Below are 16,228 nucleotides of genomic sequence, written 5' to 3'. Positions count from 1 at the left end.
CGGTCCTTCATTGGAACGTTTGCATGCGAGCATTTGTTTCGTCGGACTGTTTTTTGTGGAGCACCGGGGCGGCACTTCGGCGGACTTTTTGATTTCACGTTTGTTCGGCGCTCAGCCCATCCGCCCAACAGGAAGATTGCGTTGTTTATACTTCGCAATCAAAATAATGGATCCTACTGCGACGCTTGTTTTGGCTCAACCGCTTCCTGACCTGTAACACACACTGTTACATTTAGTTTGTAAACTCGGCACGCGTCAAACTGATGTCATGTCAATGAACATCCACCTACTCACCCGTGTGACAGAAACAGTACATCTTCTTCAGCATGAGCGCCTCGGGTCCTCCCTTGAAAAAGAAAAGCTACATGGGGCAGCACCAGATCAAGAAGAAAAAATGGTAAGTTTATCCCACGATCTCACCTAAACACTAATGTTGACAGATTTACAAGAATCATCACCAAATTCCTCCTGTTGCCTAGAGACACCCTCCAATCTTTGTAGCATTTCTAACAGCTGAACCTTCAGACAGAACTTTTTTTTTCTGAGCACAGTTTCCAAGCTCCTGATGAGCCACCAGATGGAGGCAGACTGTTGCAGAAAACCCATTTCATATCAGGCCACGCAAACATGCGCAGGGACAGCCTCGTGGTGAGTGGGACAGCTTGAGAGAGATGAAGTTTTTCTCCTGCTCCTATTGTCAGCTCTGATTCTCCTCCACATCCACCTGGATCACCAATGGCATGTATTCATCTCCAAATTCAGGATGGAGGAGCAGTGCTTCCACTGGGAGAATCCACATTGGCTCTTGATGAAGAAATGCTGCAGGTGTTGGATGCTGTAGACCCAGTGAAGCCTGCAGCCGACAATGTGCGTCCAACAACGCTACACGGGGGTGCACGGGAAGAGCCGGCTTCATCAGCTGTCTTTGGCCCCCCGCGGGCTGACGGAGACCCCAGCGCCCAGGAGGGAGTCCAGGGCCGTGGGGGCGATCGTGAGCGGCCAGGGTGGCGAGCCGACTGCAAAGACCTTGCGCAGAGGCTTCTCTTCGGTGAGGACTCTGAGGAAGCGGAGCATGCTCAGAGGGGCCCGGAGAACACGCAGCCACCACCGGCTTCCTCCTGCATCAATGCACTATCCTGTCAGGACATCAGAAACGGTCAGCAAGTAGGCAGCGCCAGCAAGTGAGTCTTAACTTGCACGTTATTGCCCAGTTTTTCTCCTGTCTTCGACTGTCCGCTGCTGTACTTCTCTGTTGACAAATGTTTTTCTTACTTTGTGCGTCTCAGCAGGCAGACGCTTCCACCCGGAAGAAAAGGCTCTCCACGTAGCGAGGACAAAAGTGGGTCAAACGTGAACGCTGATCCACCTCTGGATGTATCCAGGGACTACGTCTTGTTCAGCCCCACCCGCCTCGCAGCCGCCATGAAGAGGGCCAAACTCCAGCCGTCATTCCAGAATCAGTCCGCCTCTGTGCTCGCAGTCCCCAGTGGTTTAGACCTGAGTGCTCTCAGCGACACTCTGCCTCAGCAAGGTGACGTCTATTTGTGAAAACCTTCTTAAAGGTTCATATTTTCTGCAGTCGTTGTTGTTTTTGTGTGTCGCTGACCCCTTTGACACCTTGTCATGGCTTAATAAACCTGCTAGAAAATGAGCTGCTGGGCTCCCGTTAAGTCCCCCTTTCCTGCCACCCTTTTTACATTCAAAGCTTCTATTGAATGTATCTTATCATATTTTAGGATGGCATCCCCTTAGACTTTATTTTGAGTAATTGTGGTGATATGAATGTAATTTTTGGTGCTGCTCGATGGCCCAGGTAATTTAGAGTAAACTTTTTTAATTTATTTTTATTTTACTTCATGTTGTTTTTGAATGGCTAACCGCCAACAAATATGGATTGAAGCCGAATAGATTCTTCGTTAACAACATGTTGGGAATTTAAAAATAATTACATCTATCTTTTTTCCCCCTAAATATTGACTTTTGGACAGATAATTCCAGAGACGTGGAACACCACTTGGGCTTTTAATTCTATTTGGTAATTCATTAAAAAATGTAATTTAGGAATTTGCAACATGATAAACTGATACCTTGAAATTAAACCTTCAAATTAAACTTGATACAAGGAGGAAAAATAAACATTTTAGTGCGGTGCAAGATTTGAAAGAAGCTTTGAACCTTTGGGGTCCCGGGCCAGTTAAGCAGCCTTCAACCTTGTATGAACATATCTCTGGTCTCGGTATGTTTCATTTCCTGGATTACATTTCTATCTGACGTTGGATTGTATCTCTGATGTACTCCCTGAAATATCATTTCTCTTTCCCATGTCAAATCCACTTTGCTGTGCTCAAAATATATCTCGCAGAACTTAAGACTCCTCCCACCAGTTTGACTGAACACCATGTGCAAGGTAGTTATTTTAAATAATTTCTACTGTAGGCATTGCCTTGTGTGCTCCCGCGGGGCAAGCCGAAAAGCTACTGCTATGCAACTGGGGCTTACCAAAACCTGTCCTGGAGCGCTACCAGAAACACGGCGTGACTCGCATGTTCGAATGGCAGGCTCAGTGCCTCGCTGTCGGACAGGTGCTGCAGGGAGGTAACCTGGTGTACTCTGGTAAGAAGCCGAACGCCTTTCTACGAAGTCATTCACAGAGTCGGTCGCTGTTTTCGGCTTTTTTAAATTCCTTTCTTTTTCAGCCCCCACGAGTGCTGGAAAAACTCTGGTGTCGGAGCTGCTGATGTTGAAACGTGTGTTGGAGACTAAAAGAAAAGCCCTCTTCATTCTGCCGTTTGTCTCTGTGGCTAAAGAGAAGATGCATTACCTTCAGGTGAGGAGGAGAACCGTACATGCATGTGCTTCTGGGCGCTGTGTTGATTGTCTGCGTATGTATCTCCATGTAACCGACCTGTATCTGTGAACCCTGCAGAGTGTGTTTCAAGAGGCAGGAGTTCGTGTGGAGGGATACATGGGCAGCACCTCGGCCGCTGGAGGGTTCACAGCGCTGGATGTGGCTGTGTGCACCATAGAAAAAGCCAATTCTCTCATTAACAAACTCATTGAGGAGGACAACATGGGTCTATTAGGTAACACACCGGGGATAACTGTGTGTTTTCTTGATTGTTAAACATGGAGTTTGAGTTATTTTTGTACTTCTAGGTATGGTGGTGGTGGATGAGTTACATATGGTTGGTGATTCTGGAAGAGGATATCTACTAGAACTGCTCTTAACCAAAATCCGCTACATTGCGCAGAAGCAGAATGCCACTGGGTTTGTGTACTTTTGTCTTTTTTCGACTTTTATTTTGCGGAACAGCTAGCATTTGAAAAAAATAAAAAAATAAATCCTGTCCTTCTACTACTACACGCATTAAGAAGTCTGTCCGTGCAACGACACCTTTCTGCAGGTCTCTCTCTGAGGGCGTACAGATCATAGGTATGAGCGCCACCTTGCCTAACCTCGCCCTCCTGGCCGGCTGGTTGGGTGCAGAGCTTTACCAGACGGACTACAGGCCTGTGCCCCTGCACGAGCATCTCAAGGTGGGCTGCAACATCTACGACAAGAGCCTCGCTGTGGTCCGGCGGTTCGCTCCTGCGCTCCACGTTAAGGTAACCAAGAGAGTGGGTCGGTTATCGTCCAAATGTGCGCGTTTGATCCTTTTCGACAAGTAATACAATCATGTGCATGTGGTGACTCATTCAGGGCGACGATGACCACATAGTGAGCTTGTGCTATGAGACCGTGAGCGAAGGCCGCTCTGTGCTGCTGTTCTGCCCCTCGAAGAACTGGTGTGAGAAACTGGCGGAAAGCATCGCCAGAGAGTTCTACAACCTCAGACATACCGGTATTGTGCACACTACATTTGAACAATGAGGTTAAAGCCCAACTGTAGCGCGTTGTGAGGATTGTCGTAGATTCCTGGTCTCATCCTTTCAGATCGTCAGGGCGAAGCAGAGCCTAAGCCGGTGTGTCTGGATCGGGAGGGACTGGTGGATGTCGTAGCCCAGTTGAGACGAACTCCAGCTGGTTTGGACCCCATCCTCCAGCGAACTGTGCCATGGGGGGTGGCCTTCCACCACGCCGGTGAACACACTCGCACAACTTCTCAACCACAACAAACAGCGTCCTGAATGTTTCCTTTTTTTTGTGTGTGTGGGCATGCGAATAAGATAGTTTGTTTCTGCAGGTTTGACATTTGATGAGCGCGACGTGTTGGAGGGAGCTTTTCGTCAGGGCATGGTCAGAGTCCTGGCCGCCACCTCGACCCTCTCCTCGGGGGTTAATCTCCCGGCTCGCAGGGTCATCGTGCGAACCCCTACCTTCAATGGACACCTGTTGGACCCGCTCACGTACAAACAGATGGCAGGACGGGCGGGGAGAAAAGGAGTGGACACTATAGGTATGAAGGGAAGAAGGGGGCAAAAAAAAAAAAACTGTTTTGTATTGTCTGTTCATTCTTATTCCAGTTGCTTGGAAACAAAACGTGATCAACAATCTTCTGTGATAAAACTCAAGCAAATTGAATTGGCCTCAAGTCATTTTGTTCATCCTCTTCTCAGGTGAGAGTGTGCTGGTGTGTAAGGAGGCGGAGCGTCAGAAAGGTATCACTCTCCTTAAGGGTGTTCTTCAGCCAATCAGCAGCTGCCTGGTGAGACGGGAGGGCGACGGCGTCACCACCAGCATGCTGCGAGCCATCCTCGAGGTATGGCCGATATCTTCCAGTCCGTAAATAGATCATGTTCTAATTCCCTCTTTAATAATAGATGTCTCTTTTTAGGGAGGCCTTCGATGTAAGGTCAGATTAGTTTCCCTCTATTGTTGTTTCATGACGCTAATTTGAATCATCCCAACATACAGATCATTGTCGGAGGTGTGGCCAGCACTCCACAGGATGTGCGGTCATATGCTTTGTGCTCACTACTGGCTGCCAGCATGAAATGTGACGGCAAAAAAGAATCAAACGAAGAGAATAACAAAGGAGCTATTGAGGCCTGTGTTGAATGGCTGATGGGGAACGAATTCATCAGTATCCAGAAGGACGGACAAGGTACTGCCAGTGCGGTCTCGATATCATGACATACGGTGAAAATGGATTTTTAGGTACAAATTGAACCCCTGCAACAAAAGTGTTTTTACTTAAATGTCTCTTATTGTAAAAAGTAAGTTTTTCGCATCTTTTAATTATAAAGTTTTCGATACTGTGGAAGTAAATTACACCCGTATTCAGTCACTGTGCCTTTAAATGATGTCACAACTATACAAATCTAGAGACCTCTTCACAACTAAACGTAAACATTTTAAACGTGTCCAGGGTGTGTAAAGGTTTGTTCAGCATGAGAAGTTATTTTTTAAATATTAAAACAGTTAAACATGTTCTAGTGGAAACCCAAAATGGTACAAACCTGAAAATGAGCACAATATGTCTCCTTTAATTCAGATTGGAACAAGTTTTGAAGAGCAATGCAAGCATTTTCCGTATTCATGCATCAAATATTTCACTATAAAGTGTACAAGCCAGACTATAAGCTTAACCTCCTGTGCATTTACAATTACTATTGTATATCCTGATGTCTTTGCCTATCCAGAGGAGCGGTACCGCCCGACTCAACTCGGAGCTGCCACCCTGTCCTCGTCCCTCTCCCCTCCCGAGGCTCTGGGAATATTTGCAGATCTCCAGCGGGCCATGAAGGGCTTTGTGCTGGAAAATGACTTGCACATTCTCTATCTGGTACACGTACACACCTCTTGCATCATTATCTGCTTCAACAAAATTCCTGTCATCTTTAATCCCTCCCTATCATCTCCGAACCCTCGCCCCATACATTCCCAATAGTAACTAAATCAACCAAAAATGTCCCCCTCCTCGAACGCACGGTATTTCAAATTCTACGTGCAAATTCCCCTCCAGATCTCCCCCTTGTACGCGGAGTGGACCACCATAGACTGGTACCAGTTCTTCTGTCTGTGGGAACAGCTATCGGCATCGATGAAGAGAGTAGCGGAGCTGGTGGGCGTCCAGGAAGGTTTCCTCGCCAGATCTGTCGGCGGCAAACTCGTCGCCAAGACAGAGAAGCAGCGTAGACAGATGGCAATTCACAAACGGTAATGCCCAATTACACTTTATTCATATCATAGCATTGGCAAATACCGGTAGTCCCCTCGTGTGGGTTTCTGTTCGTAAAGGAGCCCAAAATATGATAATTGTAATTGCCAACTTGTGACATGTGGCATGGAAAAATAATTACCGTATTTACTACTCAATTAAAGTCCCGGTTTCTGTGTGCTAGTGTGCCAGAATTCAAGTAGTAGAACAATTAAGGGATCCATAAAGCCTTTATGAAGCTAATGTTCAGTTTTGGTGGGATATAATACTAGCGACCGATTATTATATTTTATATATACTTATACTGTGTATATATAAACCTATATGTACTAGTTTATGGATGTTTTTTTTCATGATTTTAATGTGTCTTCCTTGATTCCCAAAATTGTGTCTATTTGGATAAAAAGGTGACTCAGAACGCAAACCACTCAAGGACTTATCCCCTGAGAGTCAAACAACAAATACAATGTTTGGGAATGTTTTTGGTCACGTAGGACTCTTGTCCTCTCCACATTCTCTCCACCCAGGTTTTTCACCACCCTTGTGCTGCAGGATCTGGTGAAGGAGGTGCCTCTGGGAACGGTGGCATCCAAATACAACTGCAATCGTGGGCAGCTGCAGTCCCTCCAGCACTCTGCTTCTACTTATGCAGGTACGAGCCGAGGAGCGCTGCTGAGCGTCTCCAAGGATGCGGAATACGCCGACTCTGACTTCCATGACTTAAGACTTTACATTAAAAAGGGAAGGCAGTAACTAGACTCGCACTCTAGACTGGATGGATACACAGCATGGAGCCATGTAAAGTGCTCACGCTTCTTTCATCAAGTTACTTTGAGAGGGTTTATGAGGTCCGGATGTAATTCAGACTCGGATGGTGTGTGCTTAAATGTAGCACGGAACAAGTTTGTCTGGGTGTGAGTATATGTCATGCTAATTATGGGGTTTATTATCAGTGTAAACACAAAAGGGAACCCAAAGGAAAGTAGAATCAAATAGCACCACATTGGTAATTCAGTGCCTCTAGATCATGGACAGAATCACTCTGACCTTGCTGCAACCCCTTCAGGTATGGTGACGGTGTTCTGCAAGCGTCTGGGATGGCACAACATGGAGCTGGTGCTCTCCCAGTACCAGACCAGGCTGAGCTTCGGAGTCCAGAGGGAGCTGGTCGACCTCGTCAGGGTCTCCCTGCTGAACGCGACACGAGCCAGAGCGGTGTACGCACAGGGCCTCTGCACCGTCGCTGAACTGGCCCGGGCTACTGTGGCCGATGTGGAGAAAGCCCTGAGGAACGCTGTCCCATTTAAGAGGTAGCTGTGTGTTTGTCTGCAGCATGGAGATGATTAATGCATGTTCGGTAAAGGAGGATGTGAGCCTCTTTGCCGCAGCTGAGACTCGTGCACAGAACAGCACTTGTAGTTTGTTTCCACTCTCAGTTTCCACACATTAACAAGACTGATTACTACGATGAAGTGAACAAGTTATAACTAAAAACTACCCTGTCCCGATCACGTACAACCCATACACCTGAATTTATTTTGTTTAGTCTTTTCACTAATATTCAGTTCGTTCTAGCTGCCCTCATTCTGTCCGTTATTATATAATATATATATTATACAGTGTATATATATAGATATTACAATTTTTAAGGAATGTAATTAATATATTTGTGATGTATATTAATATAAAAACATATTAAATAGATAAAAGTATAAAAATGTGTTCTCATAGACCTAAATCAAGAGGTTTCTCATTTGAATATATATGTTTTTGGATTGTGCGTTACTCTTAACAACACCACTGTAAAAATACCAGCCTCCTTTATTTAAAGAAAATAATTCAAGGAGATAGACGCAGGTATGTTCCCGTAAACTCCTCTTAAACCCTAAGCATGGATAAATGATGTGCAACTGTACCATCAGCACATCAAGCCATAATCTACTTGAAACATGACTCCAGACATAAAGCCAACGATGCACTTATCTGTCTGTCTCAGCTCGAAGCGCGCAGTGGACGAGAGCGAGATGGAGGCGGCCGAGAGACGGAGCCTCCGCTGCGTCTGGGTCACCGGCGGCCGGGCCCTAACGGAACAGGAGGCCGCCGTTGAGATCGTGTCTGAGGCGAGGCTCCTCCTTCGGGGAGACCTGGCCCAGTTAGGAGTTCAGTGGGACCCCACGACTCTTCCTCCGGGGGCTCCTGCTACGAACAGCGCCGACGGTTCAGACACCTCAGCTGCATCGCATCTCAGCTCACGTGACGCACAGGTCGACAACAATACAAATCATCAGGAAGGAGACAGAGTCAAGGGAAGTGAGGGTGGAGATACCGACGAGAAGGTGGAGGAATATAAACCTGAGAAAGGGATGTCTGAAAAGAAAATGGAGAAAGCAGAAGGAGACGCCTACAGAGACCAAAAGAACTCCAGAAATGTAGACCGGACGGAGCCAGAACTCCGACAAACAGGAAATGTCGTGCAAGTGGAGCGCAGCAAAGCAACAAAACATTGGGAGCCAAATAAAAAATCAATTATGGGAAATTACTCAGAAGATCCAGATGAAAAAAGAGAAGAGCATGTGAGGTCAAAGCAAGGAGGGGAAGAGCGCGAGAAAGTGGAGCCGAAAGAGGTGGAGACAAGTAAAGGGGCCGGACCGGAGACTTGTCGAGCGAATCGTCCTGTTCCTGAAAGGAGCCTGACGCAGGAGTTGGCCGACATCGTGTCGAGCCCCCTGTTTCGCCCAGTGGTGCGTCCTCAGCCCTCTCCTCCCCCGATGCCTCCCCCCCGCTTTAGAGCTCCGGTATCCAGAGCAGAAGAACAACGCCGAGTTCCTACAAGGACATCGGACGTAGATGGTGCCACGGGGCTCGCTGAGTCACCCGTGCAACCGGGAAGACTGAAGCACTCGAGAGCCTTAAGCAAAGTCCTCCACTCTATACAAACTGACAAAAGCCTACAAGATCATGTAGAACCCTTGGTGGATCCCTCAGTCCAAAATCCGGTGCCTACAGCCGTTCGAGCTCCTGAAGAAACCCCTCCCGTTGTTTCCGCGCCCACAAATGCAGATATGTTTGACTCCCCCCGGACCACCACTCCTGCCTCCGTTCCATTGTTCTCGCCCGAGGCGAAGCGACGGAGGATGAACGGCAGAGAGGCGGATAAGTTCTCGTCTCCCGAGCTGTATGCGGGGGACGAAGAAGAAGCCGAGGGACTTGTTAAAAGAGGAGAAGAGCGTTTCGGCGACAGCTTTGAACTGTACACCCAGACAGAGAGACTCATCGTTCAACTGGCATGCCAATGCAGAGATGGGAACGATGGGAGTCGGCGGGTAGAATCCAAGAAGGAAAGGGAGGAGGAAATGGTAGATGCAGCTGTGGAGAAGGAGACACTTGAGAAAAGTAACGCATGTCCCAGATTTGATATTTCTCTCACAGACAGCCAGATGGAGCTCATCCTTGACACCAGCCACCAGGTGAGTGACCAGAAGCTTCCATTCTTTTTTGATTGTATGAATGCATTCAAGCAGTTTGTCTCTTAAAAGTCAAAATGTTTACAGATTTCTCCAGGTCCAGGTGGGGATAACGTAATTGAAGGAGGTGACGAGGACGCCGACCCGGCTGCCTCCGAGAGCGTCAACAGAAGCAGCAGCTTCCTGTTCGACAGCCTGTTCGACAGCTCCCTGCTGGCCGGTCTGAGCCCGCCGCGGATCCCCGGCCAATCGGACGAAGAGGAGGAGTTCGTCGGCCGGCAGGTCGGAGGCCCCCCTCCATCGAGCCAGGAGCGAAGGCGCAGTGAGCTCCTCGCCAACCAGGAGGCGGAGAAGCAGGAGGCCATCCAGTGGGGCGAGTCCTCCTTCAACCTGTCCGAGTGGGGCGACTCGCTGCTGGTGGGCGAGCACTTTCTGGAGAGGCAGAGCTTGCTCAGACACACGGAGAGAACTCATGAAGCTCAGCGACCCAACGCCGAGCACGTTCAGACCGAGGAACAGCTGTCAGAGGCACAAGCCAAACCCGGGCAGATACAGCCACAACCCACCACTACGACCACAACTCCAAATGAGTACGACGAGGACAAAGCCAGCAAGAATCAAGGCCTTGCACACACAACTAAACAGCACAGTAACGCACAAAATGGCAGTAAAGCAGGCGGGAGACAGGAAATGATGAATGAAGAAGGTGACAATGGGAAACAAGTAAAGACAAAAGAGGAAATGAATGCTTTGCTGTCAGTTAATGCAGTCTTAAAACACCCGCAAGTCCAGAACACAACCGAAAGCTCATTTTCTTGCAGCCCTGGTTTGCAAGAGATCTTTGACCGCTGGCCTAGTATGTCTGACCAGCCCTGGCTGAACACCACAACGGGCCACGGAGCCTGCAAAAACGCTGCAAATACAGCAGACGCTCCAGATCGACCTCAGCACTCGATGCAGGTGGACAGAGATGGGGCGAGGTCGGACATGCGGGCTGTCGCTGCGGGGAGCCGTTCTCCAGAGGAACAACAGGGCCTTGAGAATGTAACGGAGAGACCGGGCTCTGCTGGCGATCTCATTCCCCCGACTCAGGAAACGCCGCCCGTCACCCCCAGAGTAAAACTGACCACCTCATCCGTCCGGTCGCCTCTCATCGCTCAGCCACTCGACCGGTCGACTCCCTCAGCCCTCCTGCGGAGGAAACCGGCAATCGCAAAATGCCCCGGATCTCGCCCAGGACACGGCAATCCTCCATCAGATGCTGTCGCTCACACCAAGCAGCCGGATTCCACGTCGGATCGCAACGACAAACACCAGCCGGGTTCAAAAACGAACCCCCAGCCGCACGCCAGCCGGAGCCTTAGCCCTCCACGAGACCACGCCTCTCCGTCCCCCACCCGGCAGAAGCTTCCCTCTGATGCCGAATCGCCTGGGGCTGGAGTATTTACTCTTCAGCTGTCCCAGGATGCATTGCTCTCCCCCAGCAGCTCGGGCACGTTCTCCATCATTGACGTGGCGAGTGACAGGCGCCTCTTCGGCGCTTTTATTAACGAGTGGAAGACAAAGGAGCGCTACTCTCTGGCTTTGGCCTGTGAAAAGAGGGAACACAGTCAGCAGGCGGAGGAGCAAATAGGAGGAAAACACAAGAGAGGTAACAGATAATAAACATGTACACAAGTGACATGGCACATTATAAGCAAAGCCCGTGTTGTATGCTGCCTCCTCTCTAATGCACGTGTTTTCTGTGCAGCGTCAGCAGCTCACCAGAATCTCCACAGGGCCGACGGTTTTCCGGTAAGAGACAGCGATGGACTGGTGTTGATCGGACTGTCTGTCTGCTGGGGAGCAAGAGACGCGTACTACATGTCTCTGCAGCAAGAGCAGAGCAAAGGTACGGACACATGTGCAAACATTCATGCGTTCAAGCACAAGCTCACTCCAAAAAGTGTTACCCCGTCAGGTTTGAGCTCCAGTCTGGCCCCTCCCCCGCTGGACGTCGACTTGCCAGTAAGCGAGAGGCTGCGGCAGGCGAAGAACTGTCTGACGCGGCCAGCGGCCGCTCACAGAGGGGGCGTGGTTGTCGCCTATGACATCATCGAGGTGTACAAGAGGCTAGTGCTGAGCTGCGGCGTCAGCTTAGAGGGAAACTGCGAGGATCCCAAGGTGAGAGAAACGTGTGTGTTCTCGCACAGCGCGTAGATAGAAACTTGCATCCTGGTAATTATGAGCCAGCTGTTGGTGACATTCTCACACATTTCTGCCTCTGTTGACTCTTTTCTACATTTTCGACAAAAACTTTCACCATCAGAATAATTGAAATGGTGTTAGAATCATGTAAAAAAAAAATCCGCACATAGGGACTTTAAAATTGAACATGCAACAGAAATGGACAAAATATGTAATGTTTTTAGTTTTTGCTGACTCTGTGTTGAATGTCCGCCGTAGGTTGCGTGCTGGCTGCTGGACCCTGGCAGCGAGGAGAGGACTCTACCCAGCATGGTGACCGTCTACTGTCCTGAGGAGTTGCCTCTGCTGGACGGACTTGGGAACGCACACGCACACTGCCCACGCGTTAGGGCGGCGACCAAGAGCGTGCTCGTGCACTCCGTCATGAACCACCTGAGTGGCCTGCTGGAGAAGGACGGCATGCTTGGTAGAGGAGCAGACACAGAAGATTCCTACAGTGGTAAGAGCTGCGGTAAACATGATGATGGTAACGAGGTTTGCATGCATGTTGTCAGGTTTATTCCGGAGCGTCGAGATGCCCTCCCAGGTGTCTTTGGCGGTGTTGGAGCTGAACGGATTGGGCTTCAGCGTCCAAGAGTGCGAAAGACAAAAACACGTGATGCAAGCCAAACTCGCAGCGCTGGAGTCCCAGGCGTACGACCTGACCGGACACAGCTTCTCCCTCACTAGCGTCGACGACGTAGCACAGGTACGACAACGTTTCAAATTCCCATCGAAAAATTGTAATGCTTCCTGTTTTAAATCTAATGTGGGCTGACGCTGTACTGTAGGTGTTGTTCTTAGAGCTACACCTGCCTCCAAACGGGGACGTGGGCGGACCGAAAAGTAAGAAGACTCTTGGCTACACCAGGAGAGGAGCGGGCGGCCGAGTGCGACTCGGCAAGCAGTTCAGCACCACCAAGGTGAAATGACTTTGCGTTGCTGGTGATTCATCGTCTTTCGAAGGAATCGTATCGCGAGGAAATCACATCCGTCGAGATATCGTAATACGCAATTGCGTAGGGAGATTGATAACAATGAGCACATGCTAACTGAAATATATTAGAAATATCTAATGTAAAGTATTTTGACGGAAGATTTCGCTTTTGTTTTTACATCACACTACCACTCAGATCAATGCGATTACCAAGCTGGACTCCAACTGACAAACATTTATGGCACAAGCATCTCCACCCTTTAAGCTCCATTACTGTACAACAGCGCTTACTCATCAGGACGGGGGATACTCCTTTGTTATTAAATCAAACTTCATCAGATTACTCTGTGCGCATGCATGTATACATAGTCTGTACAGCTGGAAATATTTATTAATTTTTCTCTGTCATTTTACGAGAAACTGTTCATTTTGCACTAAAGTTCTTAATTAAATGAGAAAAAAAGTTTACAAAAATAGGCTTTACCATGTGGTTATTTCATTTAGACAGAAAACATGCTATATTGTGCTCTCTCTCTCACTCTCTCTCTCTCACTCACTCATTCATTCATTCATTCATTCATTCATTCATTCATTCATTCATTCATATATATATATATATATATATATATATATATCGAGATATGAAATGACTTGTATCGGGATATAAGATTTTGGGCCATATTGCCCAGCACTTGTTGGGTGAACATGAGGTCATATTTGTGCGATGAAGTCAACTGAGTTGCAATGATGTCTGGCAGGATGTTCTGGAGAAGCTCCGCCCCCTGCACCCGCTGCCGGGCGTTATTCTGGAGTGGAGGCGGATCACTAACGCCTTGACCAAAGTGGTGTTCCCCCTGCAGAGGGAGAAGCGATACCACACCACACTGGCCATGGACAGAATATACCCCATCGCCCAGACGCACACAGCCACAGGTAACACACACACACACACACACACACAGACATTACACGCACCTGTCTTTAACGCATGTGTATTAGGTGTTGTTCAATACAATTTAAAAGTAGATCCAAAGCGTGCGGGGATGCTGCTCTTTCTGTGTTTCAGGTAGAGTGAGCTTCACTGAGCCCAACGTACAGAATGTCCCCAAAGACTTTGAGATTTTCATGCCAGCGGTGGTGGGGGAGAGCCCACCGTCACAAGACAGCACCAGTCACATGACCACCAAATCAGGGTAGGTCAACCTCGGAGTTCACTGCACCTGATGTGTTTGTCACCAAAGAATGTAAAATAACTGTTGTTTTACTCATAACTCAATCTGCTCAATCAATCAAACATTATTTGTGTCGCACCTTTCATACAGGTTAGTGCAGTTCAAAGTGCTTCACAGATTGACAAGCCAACAATTTTAACAATTTGAGGCAATGCACACAAATCAATAAAATGATAAAAGAATTAATGAAATAGAAGTAAAACCTACAATACATGTAACAGTAAAATAATGCGATTTAAAAACCGGAACGTAAATACAATAAAACAACAATAAAATGATTCCACTTAAATACAATAAAATACAATCAACGTATACAACTTAAATAAAATAAAATAACAATGGAATTATAAAATTATACAACTTAATCAAAATAAAAGAAGTGATGAATGAAAAAACAATAGGAAAATGTTCTACTTAATTATAAAATAAGTAAATCAAATAAATCAAATCAAATGAAAGAGTTAAGCGAACTCCAGCGTTGGTCCAACTGATGCTCATGCTGATTCTTTACAGAAAGAAGAGACGTTCAGTGGTGCCCTCGGCTGCAGCCGGCCGCGCAGAACACGGCCCGGCCTTCTCCGTCAGCATGAGACACGCCTTCGTACCCTTTTCAGGTTGCTATGAATATATCTTGCATCACCTTTTCTGTCTGTAACTGACTGTCGGACTGCTCTACCAGCTGTGTCTTTCTGCACTGGGCTGCAGGCGGGATGATATTGGCAGCAGACTATTCTCAGCTGGAGCTGCGAGTGTTGGCTCACCTCTCCGAGGATCAGCGTCTTCTGCAGGTCTGCCAATCGCAAGGAAACATCGCACGACAATCACCGGGGAACAGGTGAAATAGAATGACGAACTGTGTGCGTCCGCCAGGTGCTGAACGGAGGAGCCGACGTGTTTCGTTGCATCGCCGCCGAGTGGAAAAGCGTCGACCCGGAGTCTGTGAAGGACGACCTCAGGCAACAGGCGAAACAGGTACAACCAGGCAGGAAAGAGACGCTGACGCGGACACACGTGCGCACACTCACCGCCCGCGCATTTGTCTTCGCAGATTTGCTACGGCATTATCTACGGGATGGGAGCCAAGTCTTTGGGGGAGCAGATGGGAGTGGAGGAGGAGGACGCGGCCTGCTACATAGAGAGTTTCAAGGCCAGATACAAAGGTATACGCCGCACAGTTTTTTTTTGGTGTTCTCGACATCTTTTGCCATCAAAGTCGTGAATGTTCAGCACATGTGAATCAACAAAAAAAAAAAGGGTACATCCGTGTCCTGTCTTGCGTTTCAGGGATCAACGCTTTTCTTCGAGAAACCGTGAAGAAGTGTGGAAAGAACGGCTACGTCCAGACTCTGATGGGCCGTAGGAGATACCTGCCGGGCATCACCAACGCCAACGGGCACGCCAAAGCACATGTAAGCTCGCCCGTTCATCGGAAAGCATTTGCAAGTTTGCATTCATTCCCAAAATTCTCCGTGTCCCCTCTCAGGCCGAGCGCCAGGCAGTGAACACAACGGTGCAGGGCTCGGCGGCAGACATTGTTAAACTTGCCACCGTGAACATCCAGAAACGACTGCGGAAAATGTATCCCGCAGCTCCGCTGTCTCACCAGCACGCGTGTCCAGGTGACTTCCGCTCAATCTTCTATCTGCTGTGTGTACGGCAAAAGAAGGAAAGTTGTGTGAATGACTCGTGTCTGACGGTGTCCGTTACACAGCCGGCGGTCACCGCGGGGTCGGGACGTCTCGACTCAGAGGGGCCTACTTTATCCTGCAGCTGCATGATGAACTCTTCTATGAAACCGCGGAGGAAGACCTCATACAGGTACGAACATCTTTCAGTAGTATCGTGTACGCATTGTAGCGTAGTTTACAGAAAGCTGCATGTCATTGATTTGTTTCTGGGCCGACAAAAGCAGGTTAGTTCCAGTTGTATGTATTGATAAGTCTCAGCCTTGATATGATCACCTGAATTTGAGATATAATTAATTACGCAGCAATTAATGGACCTGCGATGAGAAATCTTTGAACGCATGTTTACTGAAACGTAGCCGAGACTCAGGGTAATACATTCTGTGAAAGAACGCATGTATACATACCTCTTTGTCTCTGTCAGGTCGCTCAGATCGTCAAGAGGGAGATGGAGTCGGCAGTAAAACTGTATGTGAAGCTTAAGGCCAAAGTCAAGGCGGGACCGAGCTGGGGCAACTTGCAGGACCTGGATATATAATGTGAATGCTTTCATGGCGACATAAAGGACAGTTCATCCGACCTA

General features: G+C 48.2%; 1 protein-coding gene across 1 annotated transcript; it reads left to right on the top strand.

Moving 5' to 3' along the window:
* Positions 1–206: 206 nt before the first annotated feature.
* Positions 207–16,216, top strand: polq (polymerase (DNA directed), theta). Its single transcript, XM_079278714.1, has 34 exons — positions 207–397; positions 552–648; positions 763–1,181; positions 1,287–1,531; positions 2,437–2,613; positions 2,697–2,827; positions 2,927–3,083; positions 3,157–3,268; positions 3,405–3,606; positions 3,701–3,842; positions 3,935–4,081; positions 4,185–4,397; positions 4,558–4,700; positions 4,856–5,045; positions 5,584–5,726; positions 5,907–6,100; positions 6,629–6,753; positions 7,168–7,411; positions 8,098–9,568; positions 9,653–11,216; positions 11,316–11,728; positions 12,011–12,218; positions 12,307–12,500; positions 12,583–12,714; positions 13,487–13,661; positions 13,795–13,921; positions 14,474–14,574; positions 14,666–14,748; positions 14,831–14,932; positions 15,009–15,120; positions 15,245–15,369; positions 15,444–15,579; positions 15,672–15,778; positions 16,070–16,216. The coding sequence occupies exons 1-34, from the start codon at positions 327–329 to the stop codon at positions 16,181–16,183; spliced, it is 8,316 nt and encodes a 2,771-aa protein (XP_079134840.1). The 5' UTR covers positions 207–326; the 3' UTR covers positions 16,184–16,216.
* The last annotated feature ends 12 nt before the right edge of the window (positions 16,217–16,228 follow it).

The sequence above is a fragment of the Melanostigma gelatinosum genome (assembly GCF_949748355.1).
Source record: "Melanostigma gelatinosum genome assembly, chromosome: 11".
NCBI classification, from domain to species: Eukaryota; Metazoa; Chordata; class Actinopteri; order Perciformes; family Zoarcidae; genus Melanostigma; species Melanostigma gelatinosum.
The sequence above is the reverse complement of the archived record's forward strand: the minus strand, read 5'-3'. Positions and strand labels throughout refer to the sequence as shown.

Bases quoted from the DNA above. Each gene is read 5' to 3' on its own strand.
- polq (XM_079278714.1), top strand. From the start codon at position 327: ATGAGCGCCTCGGGTCCTCCCTTGAAAAAGAAAAGCTACATGGGGCAG. The intron at 1,532-2,436 runs GTGACGTCTATT...TTTCTACTGTAG, and splicing joins CGACACTCTGCCTCAGCAAG to GCATTGCCTTGTGTGCTCCC. The intron at 11,729-12,010 runs GTGAGAGAAACG...TGTCCGCCGTAG, and splicing joins GAAACTGCGAGGATCCCAAG to GTTGCGTGCTGGCTGCTGGA.